Source organism: Cupressus sempervirens, chromosome 1 (assembly GCF_028749045.1).
Source record: "Cupressus sempervirens isolate cs-2001-9-10 chromosome 1, ASM2874904v1, whole genome shotgun sequence".
NCBI classification, from domain to species: Eukaryota; Viridiplantae; Streptophyta; class Pinopsida; order Cupressales; family Cupressaceae; genus Cupressus; species Cupressus sempervirens.
The window spans coordinates 593,192,488-593,209,422 of NC_143118.1; the positions used below are offsets into that span (position 1 = coordinate 593,192,488).

The 16,935-nt window shown below is 33.8% G+C and overlaps 1 protein-coding gene and 1 pseudogene across 3 annotated transcripts; one reads left to right on the top strand and one right to left on the bottom strand.

Moving 5' to 3' along the window:
• Nucleotides 1-3,416: 3,416 nt before the first annotated feature.
• Nucleotides 3,417-11,090, bottom strand: LOC149578813 (reticulon-like protein B8; annotated as a pseudogene).
• On the top strand, nucleotides 11,029-15,143 carry LOC149578814 (uncharacterized). 3 transcript variants are annotated; one of them, XM_089831880.1, is made up of 5 exons: nucleotides 11,029-11,313; nucleotides 12,706-13,298; nucleotides 13,400-13,915; nucleotides 14,516-14,665; nucleotides 14,906-15,143. In XM_089831880.1, exons 1-4 carry the CDS (start codon nucleotides 11,091-11,093, stop codon nucleotides 14,660-14,662), a joined length of 1,479 nt encoding a protein of 492 aa, XP_089688006.1. In that variant the 5' UTR covers nucleotides 11,029-11,090; the 3' UTR covers nucleotides 14,663-14,665; nucleotides 14,906-15,143. The 3 variants fall into 3 exon arrangements, with proteins under 3 accessions (XP_089688006.1, XP_089687997.1, XP_089687990.1); XM_089831871.1 differs by having other exon boundaries at nucleotides 14,923-15,143; XM_089831864.1 differs by having other exon boundaries at nucleotides 14,516-14,578; nucleotides 14,923-15,143.
• The last annotated feature ends 1,792 nt before the right edge of the window (nucleotides 15,144-16,935 follow it).

Below are 16,935 nucleotides of genomic sequence, written 5' to 3' on the forward strand. Positions count from 1 at the left end.
GATAATACTGAATATATATCTAGATTAATGAATATCATGGTAAATCTAGTATATTTCTTCTCTAAGTTTTAATGGGTAAACCTCTTACAATTGTGTGATGAGGCTCCATTTAAATAGAAAAAACTTATCATGATCTATGCCATGGATTCATGTTTTGGATTTTTGTTGTGTTAACCTTTTGTAGGAAGAATAAGTCAACAAGGAGTGCAGACTAAAATATGAGTGGGTCCTTCAAGGCAAGTGACTATTTCAGAGTTCATTTATAACTCCACTCCTTCCTTTAGTTTGCGGTTGCTGATTTCATTCAAGAAAATTTAGTTGTTGAGCATTCCTATATTTTTGAATCATTGAATGTGGTTTATCTTCTTGCATAAATGATGTTGTCACTATTGAAGCTAAAAGTTGTTATGCCATGTAATGGAAGACCTAGTTTTTAGGTGGTTTTTTTTTTGTAGTTTCTTTTAAACAAGCTGGAACTTCTATTTCCAGAAAAAGTTACATGTTTTTGTTTTGAGACACTCGTGTTATAAGAAAGTAGTATAGTAAGCATCTTGGTATTCTATATTGTATCCATGTTCTATTGAGAAAATATATGACAGTTCTTTGCTTCAATTTTTGAGTTATAATTCATTCACACTTCTGTGGGGGCCCACACAGGAGGTGAATCCTTTGTTCATGCTTAGGTAGAATTCAGTTAAGTTTCTTTCAAGTTGTTAAGTATTGTTACTCCTACAGTCTCTAGTAGCAAAACCATCGACTATATCCTGGAGCATAGGTTTATTTCTTGAGCATTGTTTATTTAATTTGTAAGTTTAGTTTCTAGTATAAGCTTCCTGTAGCTACTATTTTTACTTTAGTAGTGATGACTAATGAGAACAACTAAAGCATAAACTTTGCAGTCACTATCTCAAGTTTATGTTCCCAGATTGATACAATAAATGAGTTTAGCATGGTATTCTAAGTAGAAACATGATGAATTTCAACAATGATTCATTGTTTAAGGATGTCCAATCCTTGTGTTACTAGGATATTGCTCTAGCCAATCAGTTTACTTGACACTCAATATTTACTCAACATGATCTAAATTTACATGTTGTGCTTGGCATATGTTACTTGTTCGGCTTGAACTAAGTAAATGACTTAAGTGTATAGACACTCACTTGTCAAAACCAATATGAGATTAATAGATATTATAATTTTTCTTTGTATTTGGCCCTAACCTAGAAGGCCTTACAACTAGGCATATTGCATGTAATTGATTATTTTATGAATAAAAAGTTGCGATTTGGTATCAGATCTTGCATTATTATTGCATTGTTGTTGTGTTTCCATTGTGTGGTTATTTTTTGGGGACTAGGACATCTCATTTGGGGATTCTCCTACCTTGCACTATGTCAAAGTATCCAATAACAATGAGATCTATTATACGAATCGATCCCATTCTCAAAGACATCATCAAGTATTTCTTATTTGCTATTCATCATTATTAGATTGCTCAAGGGAGTACTTGCCTTTTGAAAATCAGTTTGCAAATATTGAAGGAAAGTAATCATGAAGAGCCCACTATCTTGTACAAGGTAGACATAGCAATATCATTACTATAAGATTTATTGATGATAATTGCATACATATAAGGTATAGATTAGAATTAGCAATATCATTGCTCTGAGTGATGTTGGAGACAAGTACAGATAAGACACAACTATATCAATGCTATAAGTGATATTGAGATATTTGTGTACTAATAAGATAGACTAGGAACAACAAGGTACATCATTGATATAAGCAATAAAAGCAAACTTCAACATATTAGTGCCATATTAGAGTTGACTACTAGCACATTGAGGAGACTTGTAGTATATCTTATCTTGATATATTAGAAACAAATAGCAGCAATTGGTAGGAGACTTCACACAATTCATATTGTTATAATAGAAGTATAGATTTGATATATAGTAAAGATCATCTTGGCATAAATCTCATCAATATATCTGAGATAGTTGTGATACTCTATTTTATTGATAAGTAATATATCTTATAGCATCACATTATAAGTAGTATCAATTGTAAATCATGATCTTTCATTCTTATATTAATTGGTGTTAATTAAAATATCGCTATCATCTTAATAACGAAAATAATAATTTATCAGTATAGAGAACCTTTGCTTAAACTGTGATCGCAACTTATCAAACTTGAGCTTTTTTGATTTTTACTTTAAAAAAAAAAAAAGATTTGTGTGTTTTTTCCCTCGGGGTTTGGGCATGACAATTAACATAATCACAAGTCTTGTATAGGACTTTTAAAGTCTTCTTGGAAGGAAGTTTCTCACCAATTTTTGTGAGTTAATTGTCCCTAATTCCTAAGAATTAATATAAGGGGATATTACAAGATTGATGTACTTGTCATTAGGTTGTCACTCAATTGTCGGGCAAAAGATGTAAATGTAACTGATTGGTTGGTGGTCATATATTCAATCTAAGATTGGTGCCTCATGTTGGTTGTTGTCTACTTATCCTAAGTGATTCATTATTACTACGAAGTTGATTGTCCCATGACTTTACCCATCTTGGGTTTTCACATAAATTTACCACTCTTGTGTACTTGTGAAAGATTTCATATTATATATTTTCTATAGTTTATGAATAATAGTTATATTAAAGTTGAATTAAGTTTGAAATTACATATATTGTTTCACCCTCTATCTCCCTTATAGTTGGTATCAATGTAGGATCCTTTGAAAAGGTTTAGAAACTTAATTTTGATCTATGATAGCACTAGATTTTCTTATTTGGTGATGTTGATTGCCCATTCACAAATGTGCTCTTGCACTAGACATGCCAAGTAGCTAAACATTCCATGAGTTGGTAGAATCAAGAATATTTAGAGGCGTATGAGATGCTAATCTCATTTTTTTTTAAATCTAATTTTACTCCTTGCCCATAGAAACTCTTCTATCCTTGACCAATCTCAAGGACACTATATATATAATATTTGTGTGTGTGTGTGTGTGTTTAGCAAGGGACCATACCTATAATACAATGTTATACCTCTTATCCATTTCCTTCTCAACACATTGATAATAAATGTCATATTGTAACAACTATTTCTCAATATCTAAAACCAAATCACTAAACTACACTCCACAAATATAAGATACTACCACATCATTGTCAATCATATGATCAACAACTAATAATAAGGGGTTGGGGTGGCATTTTATATTTCTTCTTATTTTAACCATGAATTTTTTGTAATTATTATGACACTCCACAAGGTTCCATTTTTTAGTGATATCCCAATCTAAGGACTTGAGAGGACAACCATGGCTAAAAGGATGAAAAATCATCATATTTTCCTTGATTTTATGGATAAGGGCCTGAAAAGCACCATTGGCATCTTTCTATATTTCAAAATCATATTGTTTCTCTGTTTCCAGATAGACCAACTACCAATCCAACTCAAAACAAATGAAAATAAACTATTCATAATGATGTAAAAATAAACTCAGGGAAAACTCTTAATAAATTACCTATGTAAAATATTGTTAAAATGTTGCAATAACTACTAATTATAGTAGCAATAAACAAAACTCCTGCAACCTACAAAGTTCAAAAATTATATTTTGGAATCCACATGACTCAAAATTTAATGTATGGATATGATATAAGATTGTAGGAAATAACATTATATAAGAAAAGAAAAATACAACAAGGAATGTATTGACGTCATTCCCTATTGTAACATCTTGCAGAAATCTTAAGAACCAATTAATTTCATTTCTGATAGTAACAACAACATCAATAAAGATATTCTCCAAAATAGAAATTTGGGGAACACTTGGAGCAGACCTAAAAATAAATAAACATGAAGCTTGAATTTTTTTAAAGCATAAAACCCATTAAAGATAGACTACATTGTGAGCCACTACATAGAAAAATTAGCCTAAACTATAATGCAATATGAAAACAAGTCTAAACTATTAAAGAAAAATGCAACATTTGATCAAAGAAATAAGATCGCCATACAAAATACAAGGCCGATGCAAATCAACATCAACAAGTGGTACTCTAGCCACTCTAAAAGAAGCCAAATGAATGTGGCACTAGCAAGAATGCTCAAAGAAATTCACTTGTTTCTCCAAAATAAGACATCGACAATTGTATACAAAACCAAACATTGAGGAAAAATAGCTTAATGAAAATTTCAGCTTTATTGTTTAGGACAAAAAATGTCCTTGCCCCTGCCCCTTTTTCAAATGAACAATTTTTTAAAACTATACGACAACCCTTATTTTGTATTATTGTAAAGAAACTTTTAGTGTAAAGTTCTTAGGTATCTAAATTTTTACGGTCTACAGAAAAACAATGAAATTCCAAAAATCTAGATTAACTCGGGTGCTTTGTTTCTAAATTGCAAAACAATAAAACTTCCCCTTGTAAAAATACACCATTGTTCAAAATGTTAACAATATTGATTCAAAAAAAAAATTTCTTGTTACATTTGCCTCCACTAAGAAGATGATGAACAGGTTTTTGGCATCCAAGGAGTCAATTAAATGACTTGAATAATGTCTCTGAGCTTTTTTTGGAAATGCTCCTCCCAAAAAAATGACTTACCAGAGAAATGAGATCGATCCTCCTCCCGCACCCACGAGTGATTAGCTCGTAGTAAAAATCCCTAGTCCTCTCGCACACTTTTCTCTTTTTTTTTTTTTGTTTATAATCCATGTTGGTCAAAATTTCAACCAAACAAACTCGTGTTGGTCAAATTTTTGACCCACTCAAGATCTTAACAAAAAAATGTTAAAATCAAATGGAAAATGGCATAAGGTCAAAAATTAACACCACATCTACTAGTGTTATTATTGACAATTGACTTTTATTGATGAATGTTAGTTTTTCATTGGTGGTGATTTTATTATTGGCATTAGTGATTGATGGTTCACTTTTATTGATGATAGTTGTTATCTATTGGTTATTGTGCTTGTGACACTTGACATTGATTTGGAGGTGGTTGTATCTTCTTTGGTTTTGACATTTGATTTGCACTTGGTATCTGTTGTTGATTTTGGTATGTGATGTTAGTTTGAATGAGTGTCTTTTTTTACTTTGGTTATCTTTTCGTTATTAGTAGTTTGAGTTACCCTTGAGGTAGATTTGGGTATCAAGAACCCTTACCTAGGATTATTTTATGATTTGATTATATGTTTGTGGATCCTACATTATCTCTCCTATACAGTGGGAGTGAGACCCTGATTAGGTGACCATGAGGTTAGGAGGTAGTGACTTCTCACCATTTGGGTCCCCATCAGCTTGATAGATGTTGGATGCTCATTGTGACAATTGTACCATATCATTTGTATTCCTATCTTAGAGACTTCTATTCAATTAAAGTATGTATGCTATCGTGTATCTTGTATTCTTGTGTACTTGTGTCTATTCTTGCATACCCTGTGACAAGTACAATGGATGCTATTTATTGGATGTATTTTTATTGTATCAGTTGTACTTTTGCACTTGCTTATGAGATAATGTATCTATTATTTCTTTATGATCATGAACATGTACTTGACACTTAAACTAATGATAATAAACTTCTTAAATGTGACTTAGCATGAAGGAAACCATAAGGAATATAAATTTGTATTTATAATTTCTTATTGTGTACTTGATGTGCATGTGTATATTGCTTCCGCATTGCTATCTTGTGTTGTTTAAACTTTTAAAAAAATAGTCTAGTAAATATTGAATCGTGATAGGTTATTTCTCTTGGATTTTCAAGTGGAACGAACTACAAAATACATTATCACAAGAATACTTAACAATAGCCATTAAAATATAGTTTCCACATGGTGGGAAATAAATTCTTAGTCTTAGCCCACAACTGGAAGTAGTTTACATAAATGAGTATAGATTTATTAATGACTATTAAAGCTGACATGAAACCCATCATGCTTTACCCACATGTGTTTTATGACCCACCAATAGCGGTTGGCACCATCCAAAGGATACCTTCTTGGGGTGTTCAACATTTTTTTCTCAATATATTCTTCAACTACCATTTTTAAGATTACCTCTAATTTGTAATATTATAGTTGGATAGTTCTACAAGTTATTATCCCATAATAGATTTGGCTTTAGCAATTAATTTAAGCTTGTGTTCTACTAGATACATATTTAAGTTGGAAAGAACTATGTTAAGAAATATATTAGTGTACTTACAGAATACATGGAATGGAACACTTTGAATAGAAATATCATTTTTCATAAAGAAACTATTACAGTCATATATGCAGTGTCTAAAAGTAGGTATTGCGATGGAGAGACATGTGCATGCAATTGATACTTGTTCCTTTTTAAATCTACTCCTATGGTAGCACCTTTTCCACCTTCAAAGCTATCTAAATGAACCATTTAACAATATTATGACCAAAATCAAATGGGGAAATTCAACTAATTACACACACACGCATGCACGCACGCACGCGCGCACACACACACACATATACGTATACATATACATGTATAGATACACACACACACACACACACACACACACACACACACACACAATAGAAGGTAGACTGAATTCCTGTTGGCCATGTTCCACAAGTAATACACCTAGAAAATAGAAGCCCTCATAGGATTCCCAAATTCTATTTAGTTTTTACTTTGGAGGTGTAGAAGTCTAGTCTTTAAATTTCTTTGATTAAGGAAAAACTAAATTAGGCACCACTATTGTGTAGTTTTGTATGTAGGTGTGGCATGCCTGCTAAAGGATGGTAGGGAAGTGGGGCCAACACTCATAGTTAAATTGAAATGAAGTGACTCTTGAACACAAATTTTGTAATATAACACATGCCCGAGAGCCCCATGAAAGGCCAAAAAAGTATTTGACATTTTTATAAATTTTTCATTTACTCTGTATTTAGTTCATTTGAAATCTCCTTATACATGGAAAAGTGTTATTTGGGTAGTTTAAGGGTTTCCCAGAATTCCCTTGTGTTATTAATGAAGATATCTTCAAGGTGAACATTTGAATCATAGATATACATTACCATATAATGTAATAATAAACATAAAATTATTGTACATTATGTTTTAAAGGCCTTAGACTTTGTAATCAGTGAAGCTTGGAAGAATTCCTATCCCAAGTTTATGCAACAATTGAGAAGCACATGGAGGAAAATCACCATATGTGAGATGAGGACTTAATGCAGGGTTAAAATTGAGTTTTGATGATGCTTTCTTTCCAAATGCACTTGCAAGACCTATAATTTTAACATTTAGTGGACAATGGGTGAGTGGTTCTAGAAATACCACCACATATAGTTCTAGAAATATCACAACAAACATTTTATTTCTAGGCTTATGGGAGTGAACTTTTTTTTTACCTAGAGTTTGTTGGAGTGGGAAATTATAATCCTAAATCATATGCTCACTAAGTCAATGTGATCCTCAAGTATAGTATGACTTTAATCTTAGTGTTTGATGGTTTTTAAAGTAAATTTTATTTGATTATTAAAGTCGATTCAATCTACTATCATTAAAATTCTCTCCATGTGAACCAAGTGCTTGTTGATTGAACTTGATAGATTTCCTTAGTTTCTATCATCTCTGCGATATACATTTTTTGAACTCCACAATGAGCAATCTCATTTATTGTAAAAGCTAAGGTTCATTGGTAAGATTCAAAGATCTATTTGGGCATCTGATTTTAGTTGCATAGATTCTTCAACTAATGTTATATGTTTCTAAAAAATTACTACCCTAGACATTCATCTACTGTAATCCTTTCCAATTCTCAATCTAAAAATCATCATGAAACACATCTCTCCAAGAAAATCATTTAGTGAAACACTTTGTAGGCCTTCTTCATTATGAGAAAACCTACTAACTTGTTACATAATTAGGGTTGTACCACTTTGGACTAGGGTTCATCGGGTTCTTCATATCTTATTTGAGGGTAAGGAATTTCTAAGATTACACTTTTTTTGTTGCCAAGTTATAACTTTGAATTTTACTTATTTTGTTAGCATATCCACACATCCACTTTTTGAATGCAAATTAATAACAACTTCATGTTGTAGTTAATCAAAAACATTTTTGGATCAAGATGAATGAATGTGACATTTGCATTTGATTTGTAATGGCCAGACCGTATGTTGTTGTTAGATACCATTTAAGTGTTTGATGAACCAGTGGGAAAAATGAATATTTTTCTCCCTCCTAATTTAAATCTCAAATGTTCTTATTGTAATTATTCTTTTGTAAGTTCGTAAATGATGGATCATTTAAGTAAATAGTTTTGAATTGATGTTCTCATTGTTTACTTAGTTTAAGTCATAAACTCCAATTCAATGATGTCCTTAACCAAAATATGTATGCTTCGCAAAAAATGTTCATCTACACTTCGTCACTAGGAAGTTCAACGTATTAATTTTTTGATGTCCATGTCTGTTAATATGATCCATATGTGAATTAAATTAGAAATATAAAAATATTCGATGTCTTATGTTGATGTTTATTGGATGACCTATTAAGCATTGCCAAAAGCTTAGTCATGCAATCCTCCATCAAAAGCCTGTGGTACACATGTTTTGACTAAGGCACAATTTTAATGCTTTATCATTGGTTGTCTTAATCTGATTTCTTATCCAACCATTACAATGGGGATATCGCTATTTGGAGTGCATTAGATTGAAGTTCAATATTGTATGTTCATGATTTCGAGGGCAACAACCGAGACATGCATGGATTTATTCTACGTGCATTTATTTACTTGCTTAAGTTCTAAATTTGTTTATTTGTTTATGGACTATTGATAAGGCTAAAGAGATAGATAATGAAGTGCACAAATATCAATATTTGTTCTGAATACAAATTTCTACAAACCAACAAAATACTGAAAATAGTTTGTTTAATTCATTTACTCAATTTATGCCAGTCTTTCTACATAGTAAGAAGACAACTAGATGGTTATTTCCTTTCAACAATTTGTTTCTAAAAAACTTTTTTTATAACAAATTCTTCAGATTTATTGAATGCATCTAGTATATGATAGAGGTTCTATATTTGTAAAATGGTCTCAAGGAGGAATCAAGAGTAGAATGAGTTAATGAACTTTTGTTCACATAGAGAAAGTTTACACTTGAACAACTTATGTGTAAACAATCAATAACGTTACTCCAACAAGCCTACACTTTGTTGAAGACATCGAGTAACTTTATAGCTCTCATAAATCATTTAGTAGCTTATAAACATGGTTAATCGAGCTATTGAAAATGATTTATACAATTATTTCTATAAACAAAGGGGATAGGAAATGATGTGGAGAAGAGACATGGAAATTAGGTGCAATTTTCTGCATACCCACTTGGTTGCAATCTTACTTTCCTCTTTTTAACACCTATCTTGGCAATTGAAAGTGAGAACACCGTTATTGCCTTACCCAATTCACAATATGTGCGAGAAACCACAACGTGTAGTGGAAAATATGATGACTCTATTTCATGCCCTGTGAGTTGTTTGAGGGCATATCTAGCGCGTGGGATTAATGTAATCACATATTGGTGTGGGTTGTCAGAGGCTTAATGTGCGACTGTCGACACTGCATAGATTAGATTATGTGAAGTGGGGAGTGGAGCAAGTGGTCTTCTATTTGGATATGCCTTTTTATTGGTACTCATTATTTGGCTTATTCTATTAGAGTTTAGTGTTGTCATTAGCTTGATTATAGACTTCAATAAAATTAATTATTGTATTAAACTAAAAGAATGTGGTCTAAATGATCGACTAACATGTAGGTACAAGTGCTAGTTAAGTGGAGGAAGGCGGCAAGTGCTAGTTAAGTGGAGGAAGGCGAAGCCCCACCCCATCTCACCAAATAGGAAGGCAAAGCCTCACCAACTGAACTGATTGGATATTTTAAGAGACAGATACGAATAGAGGGCTGGCTCTACCCCTCTCTCCTATCTTTGGATCGGGGAAGTGAAATGGAGTATTGGTTAAACTAATATATTTTATAGTTTTTAATTGCATCTAATCGATGCATAGGGACGAACTAATAAGCTTTGATAAATATATTAATTCCTTGTACTCTATACATTTGAGAGCACCGATTTAAAAACCTATCCATATTTAATTCCCATTCGGCTGAAATCACATACTAGTCCAACGGAAGCTCCAAAACAAATTATGGATTTTAGGGGAAGGTGACTGCCCGAACAGTGCCGACTGGTAGACAAAATTTGGTACACTCAAGAAATGATGGACAGGAACATATGTTGGGGAAAGACGTGTGATCATGTTTTTTAAATTAAAAATCTACACGCAATTTCTTGTGAAAACTTTTCGATCTAAATATACACAAAACTTTCCTGAGCTATAATCCTCTTCATCGTTGGCAGAAATCGAGACCCGGGTAAGCAACGTGATGATTTTCAGTCAAAAATCATCACGAAGTTTATTGCGCAGCTATTCAATCTAAATATACAGAGTTATGGTTATCCAACATCATTATTTATCTTTTTAAAGCTAGAGTTTCTTTAGCCATAACCCAGATTTAGGACTCAGCCAAATCCTGAGCCATGGCCACGCCGCAAGAATATTAGGAAAGATGTAGGAAACTGTATTCCAGGAGGTTAGGGAGAGACCCACAGTTTAATAACACGTGGAGCAGATTGCTACGGGAACATCCGGTAGCGTTTGATACATTTTTGGGATGGCTAGGTCAAGATATAAAGCTATAGATAGGTCAACAAGATATAAAGCATATTTTCTGCTGTTTAGTCACGGGCTAAAGCGAAAGATAGATATTCCTTGCAACTTCATCTACTTTTACCCACTTTGGTATACCGACAGTACGTCTAATCTACTCAACAGTTGCACTTTTGTTGTCAACCACGTGTGCCGGCCAGGTTTGAATTAAAAACAAAGACATGCGTCATTGCAAACAAGTGGGAAAATGATGGAGGTCCACTCGAGGGTCTAGCAAACGTCAAGGCAGAGGCCAATGATCCATTTGCGAAACTCAGACGGTTCATTTGTATGCAGACCGACATGCTCTGCATATAGCGATTCCGTCATATGGAGGCAATGGTGATCTTGTTTTGCCTTGGAATGGGGGCATTGATTTGTGGGCATGGGCAAGATTATGTCTCTGTTTTGGGGGATCCTGGTATGCAGAGCCAGCGAGTGAGAGTTGCGCTGGAAGGATGGAATCAATGCAATGAAGTGGGGGCAGAAGCTCCTGGCATGGGAAGCCCTCGATACGCAGACTGCTCGGATTTAAATTGCTCTTCTGCACCAGGTTTGGATTTGATATACCTATTGCTGGAATAATATTAAATAACTATACTGGCTTTCTTTTCAAGTTTCATTGATTTGAAAGGATCAAGCTTAAGAAACTATGGGATGATTTTGGTTTGCTAAGATTACATTCCTCATGTTGGAAGGTTGTTTTCCCCTATTTTCAATTGAAGAAACAGTTTGGGCATCTTTGGGCATTCAACTTATCTTGTCTGCTTTTACTGCGAATTGATATGTAGCTGCTGGGGATAAATAAGTATGGGCAATATAGCAGAGACAAACTTATTTCAAGTTCCTTAAATTCATTGTCATCTTTAAAAATAGGATTTGAGTTTTTAGTGATTTCTCCCTGGTATCTACCGGTAGCAGGAGAGCTATGTAGGACCTAGATAACATTTGCATCTTTACTTTCAATTCCCTCTTGTTTGGAGTAAGTATCTCCATGTAGAATAGAGTAATAGTCATATAGTTTTTTCCGGCAGTAACTTGAAAAACAGGGGCTTGACCGCATTGGACATTTATAGAACTGTTCTCAATACATGAAGTCTGTACCTGATCTTATTTAGGCAGCAGAGCATGGGAATTAATCCAATAAAGAACGTGTAGTTTAGTCACTTGCCATATGTAGAGAAAGGTAGACAACAGTAGTGTGGATAACAGTAGGGGCTTATGCAGAGATGAAAATTGTCAACTCTTCTGCCAATTTCTCAAAACTTTCATAAGTTGGCACAGTAAGGCTAGGGATATGTGGGGGTATCAGTATGCTCGTTGACGAGAAGCTTTATCTATGGTTTGACTATTTTGATTCTGAATTTTTTAATATATGTGTTTTTACGAGTCATGCGTTTGAAAACAGTGTCACTCCATGTACACAGGTTACTGTGATTCTCAGGGATGCCAATAGGCTTTAACTCACTATTTCGTGAATCTGAATGAGCACTTTGTCACGGAAGGCTCAATTTTTCTTGAATCTGAATGAGTGTTTTGCCACAAGGTTTATTTGTGGTACTCTATTGGTGAGTTTAGTTCCAACTTCCAAGATGCTTTAAAGTTTTCATATGCCACTCTGTTAGCCTACATCAATAGCTCTAAAACCTGGAATTCACCTTAGATATTGAAACAAGTGAATGCTGTCATTAGTGTTATTAAGGACCACAGAGGTTAGTTCTTACTGCAATTTGAGTTGTTCTTTACATACCAACTTGTCAGTTTGTAAACATATAATTGAATGCTTTATTTTCTAGTTTCTATCTACGCTTCAGAACGACATGCTATTCCCCAGATATAGATCCTATATTTGTTTTAATCTGGAAACATCATATCTGATTTTATGTTTCTCTAAATGCTTGTCTACGAGTTTCTCACTAACTTTCATATATTTGATCATTTTTAGGTCCCGCTGGATGTAAAGTAGATTATAAGGTTAAAGAAGCTGACAATAGATTAAGTGCAGGCGATTCATTCCCCAATTCTACCTTCAGTTCTCCCTCTAACGTAGATAGGTATGCAGCGGAAAAGGAGCTATATTTGGGTTCCTTGTGTCAAGTTGATGGTGGATCAAAACCTTGGCAGTTTTGGATGATTATGTTGAAGAACGGAAACTTTGACATCAAATCAGCTTTGTGCCCAAATAATGGTAAAAAAGAGGACCCTATTAGAACAAATAGAACTTTCCCCTGTTTCGGTAATGGGTGCATGAACCAGCCCCTTGTATACCACAATCGGTCAGAAATTCAACCAGGAAGCACTCTATCTGGCTGTTTTTATGGAAGCTATGACTTGAATGCTGATCTACAATCAGGAATAGACAACATCTCTTACTATTTTGTAAAATGGGAAAAGAGCCCTGCAACTGGGAGCTGGGTATTTTCTCACACATTGAAGACTTCAAAGAGGTACCCTTGGTTAATGCTGTATCTGCGTGCTGATGCTACACATGGATACTCTGGAGGTTACCATTATGAAACTCGTGGGATGATGAAGCAGGTCAATTCCATGTTTCCTCATGTTATACTGCAGTTTCAATTTTTTGAGAAGAAAAGCTTGTGGATGATTGCTTGATGCTTGAATGATTGTTCTCTCTGTAGCTGCCAGAGTCACCAAATTTTAAGGTACGTTTGACGCTTGATGTGAAGAAGGGAGGTGGTCCGAAGAGCCAATTTTATCTCATTGATATTGGCAGTTGCTGGAAAAATGACGGAAGACCATGCAATGGAGATGTAGAAACAGATGTGACTAGATACAGTGAAATGATCATAAATCCAAGTATCACAAATTGGTGCAAACCAAACAACCTTAATGTGTGCCCGCCTTATCACATCACTGCCACTGGCAGAAAAATCTACAGAAATGATACAAATAACTTCCCATATGCTGCATATCACTTATACTGCTCTCCAGGCAATGCACACCATCTGGAGGAGCCTTTCAATCTTTGTGATCCGTACAGCAATCCTCAGGCACAGGAGATAATGCAGATATTGCCTCATCCAGAATGGGCAGTGCACGGCTATCCTTCTAAGATGGGAGAAGGATGGATTGGAGATAGTAAAACATGGGAGCTAGATGTGGGAGCACTTTCTAGCAGATTGTACTTCTACCAAGTAAGTAATGTCCTCCTCTTCACATGTGATTTTAAATATTTAAGTATCAAACAGTAACAAATACAATGAAAAATTGTACTGCAATATACAGATACTCTTTAAATTTAGATGTCCTATAAAATGTATCTATTCTATAAAACTTTCCTAAGACAAGTGCCAAGAAGACAGCATCTGGAATTAAATGCTAGTTAAGTCCTTCAATCATAATGGAAATTAATCTGTTCAATCTGTTTTTAGCTGTGTGCATGTTGCATTTACCTTTACGCTTATCAATGGCACGTGATGTTGCTTCCAAAAATCATCAAAACTCATCCCTGATGGTGTTACTGGTTATCTTAAATGCTGCAATTTCTTCTGTTACAGTAAGGGTAATCTGAGTGAAAAAGTTATTCAATATCAATGCATTCTGGATGATAATTTTAAAACTAGATCATAAACAAGGTAATAAGTTTGCAGTTGTATTGGATGTGACTGGATTAGAGTGGTGAACCCATTACCATAAGTCAGTCGAAATTTGATTAAATTTGGAATTTTATTTAAATTATGATGCTTCAAATTCTAGGTCTGACTGATAAACCTGGGGTGGATGCACTACTGCAGGATCCGGGGACAACACCAGCACGGAGGCTGTGGGCATCAGTTGATGTTGGAACAGAAATCTACGTGAGTAACAAAGATGAGATTGCAGAGTGGACTTTAAGTGACTTTGATGTTCTTGTCCCAGTTCCTGACTACTCAGATACTTAAAAGGTTAGCTAACAACAAATCTAAAAACCAGGCCAATTAATTTCTTTATTAGTTTTTAGGTTCAGTTCAGAGTTCTTATGGCCTTCCATGACCAAGTAAATGTACAGCTAACTCATTGCTTTCTTGACGTCACCAAATTTCTGTTCTAGATATTAATGATTACCATAATTATGCGTCTCCATTTTTGAAACTCCAATCAATTCTCAACTCCTATGCTTCCCTTCTCTATATGAGATGTGACAGGGAATTGTTTCTCGCAGACCTATCGAACAAACGGCTTTTCAGGTGACATAGAACAGAAGAGAGGAAATCTATTTTGGCAGAGTTTGAGTGAATGGCCGCAATAGGCAAATATCAAATTTCTGTGAACAAGACTTGGAATTTGACAATGTGAAAGGAAGGTCAAAATTCAACCCTTTAGAATCCTTAGAAGGATAGTTTATGTTCTATAAATATAATTTGTTATCTTTCTTTGTCTTAATCCACGAAGATCCTTCTTGTCTTAATTGAGGAAGATCATTCTTGTCTTAATCCCATGAAAATGTTTGGCCCACATAATCTTTACAAGATTTGTAAACTGTATTATTCCACAAAGATCTTTCTTGTCTTAACCTCATGTAAGATATTTGGCTCACAAAATCTTTACTAGATTTGTTAACCTATTGAAAATAGGCAAGGATACCTAGTGGTTGAAGAATAGGGGATGGTACCTGGTATTCGACTGATTTATAACAGAACTTAAACTTTTAAAGCAGATTACTTATATCACTCTTTAAATTTAAGGTTTCCAAGTCCACATCATTAAATATAGTGCCTCTTCAATATTGCTTTTCTCAAGATATCCTAAAATGCAAGTCTTTTTTCAGTTGGTCACAGTTGTAGGACTCAAGCTCACCTTGGACTCAACACACTGATTTTTGACTTACACTCAACTCAGACTTGGCTCCTCAACCCAACAAAGGCTTAAAACATTTTTAAAACCATGAAATATAAAGATATCTATAAGTTTAAATTTTTGAAAATGCACCCCCTAATCTATATGTTTTGATGATATAATGAACTAATCAAACAGAAGCCAGTTTGACCATATAGACAAGTATTCATCATTCACATGTATAAATATGAAATTTATTTTTTTAACTAGAAGAAACAACATTTCTAAAATTATTAATATTTTCAAAAGTAGACAAACCTCATGATTTATAAAATTCAGAGAATCAAAATAAATATCGAAAGAAAAAACATGTCTATGCATCAAAGGAGTTTGCATTATTGGTTCCAACATCACAACAAGTCCTGCACTACATTTGAGAACAAGTCTTGTACTAGCATTTAAAGTTAGGCCTTGGATGATGATGCAACCACAATATTTGTAGGTGTCTTTGTGTCACCAAAATCCAAAGGGCCTACTCGTGCTCTATTTGCTTGTGACAACTAACTAGTATTTCATTCCTTATATTAGTAAATAAAATCAATGCCTTTTCAGGGTGTAAGAAATGATTTTAAGTTTTTATGTTTTTGACTTTTATATTTCTATAACTTTCTTGTCACCCACCTCTAGCCAAATATAGCTCATAAGACTCATTGAATAACTAGGCAATTAATTCTCAAGTCCTTTGAGTTGATCACGATCCCTTACCTTGGGACTCATCAAGTTTTGACAAGTGTTGAGTTTTCAGGGTGTAATGGATGAATTTTAAGTGTTTTTGTTTTAAGATATTATGTTATTTTACCAAAATATTTTTGTAACTTTTTTCGTTCACTTGTAGTCAAATTTAGCTTGTAGACTCACCATGTAACTAGGTTACTAAGTTTCATGTCCCTAAGACTCAATCACGGTCACTTACCTTGGGACTTACTAAGTTTTGAGAAGTACAAATGAGTCTTGTAACATTGCTTTTGATGCATAGTAAACCATATGCTAAAATAAAAACAACAATCAACACTAAGGAAATTGAAGTTATATAATAATATTGTAGCATTTAAAGTAGTAGTTGATTGTCCTTTTTAATAATGTCGTAGCATTTAAAGTAGTAGTTGATAGTCCTTTTTAAATATTAGTACATAATTTTCATCCCTAATTATAATCTCAATGCTATATTGTATTATTCAACATAAGGATAATTTGGAAATCATTGACTTGCATATTAAACATGCTTCCTTCATAGCTAAGTGGATTATCTTTACCGTTGAAGGTAGTACCCTCTAGAAGCATTTAGTTCATCACTAAAATCAAACAACCATTACTAGCAAATCATGGAAAAAGGTTTGGT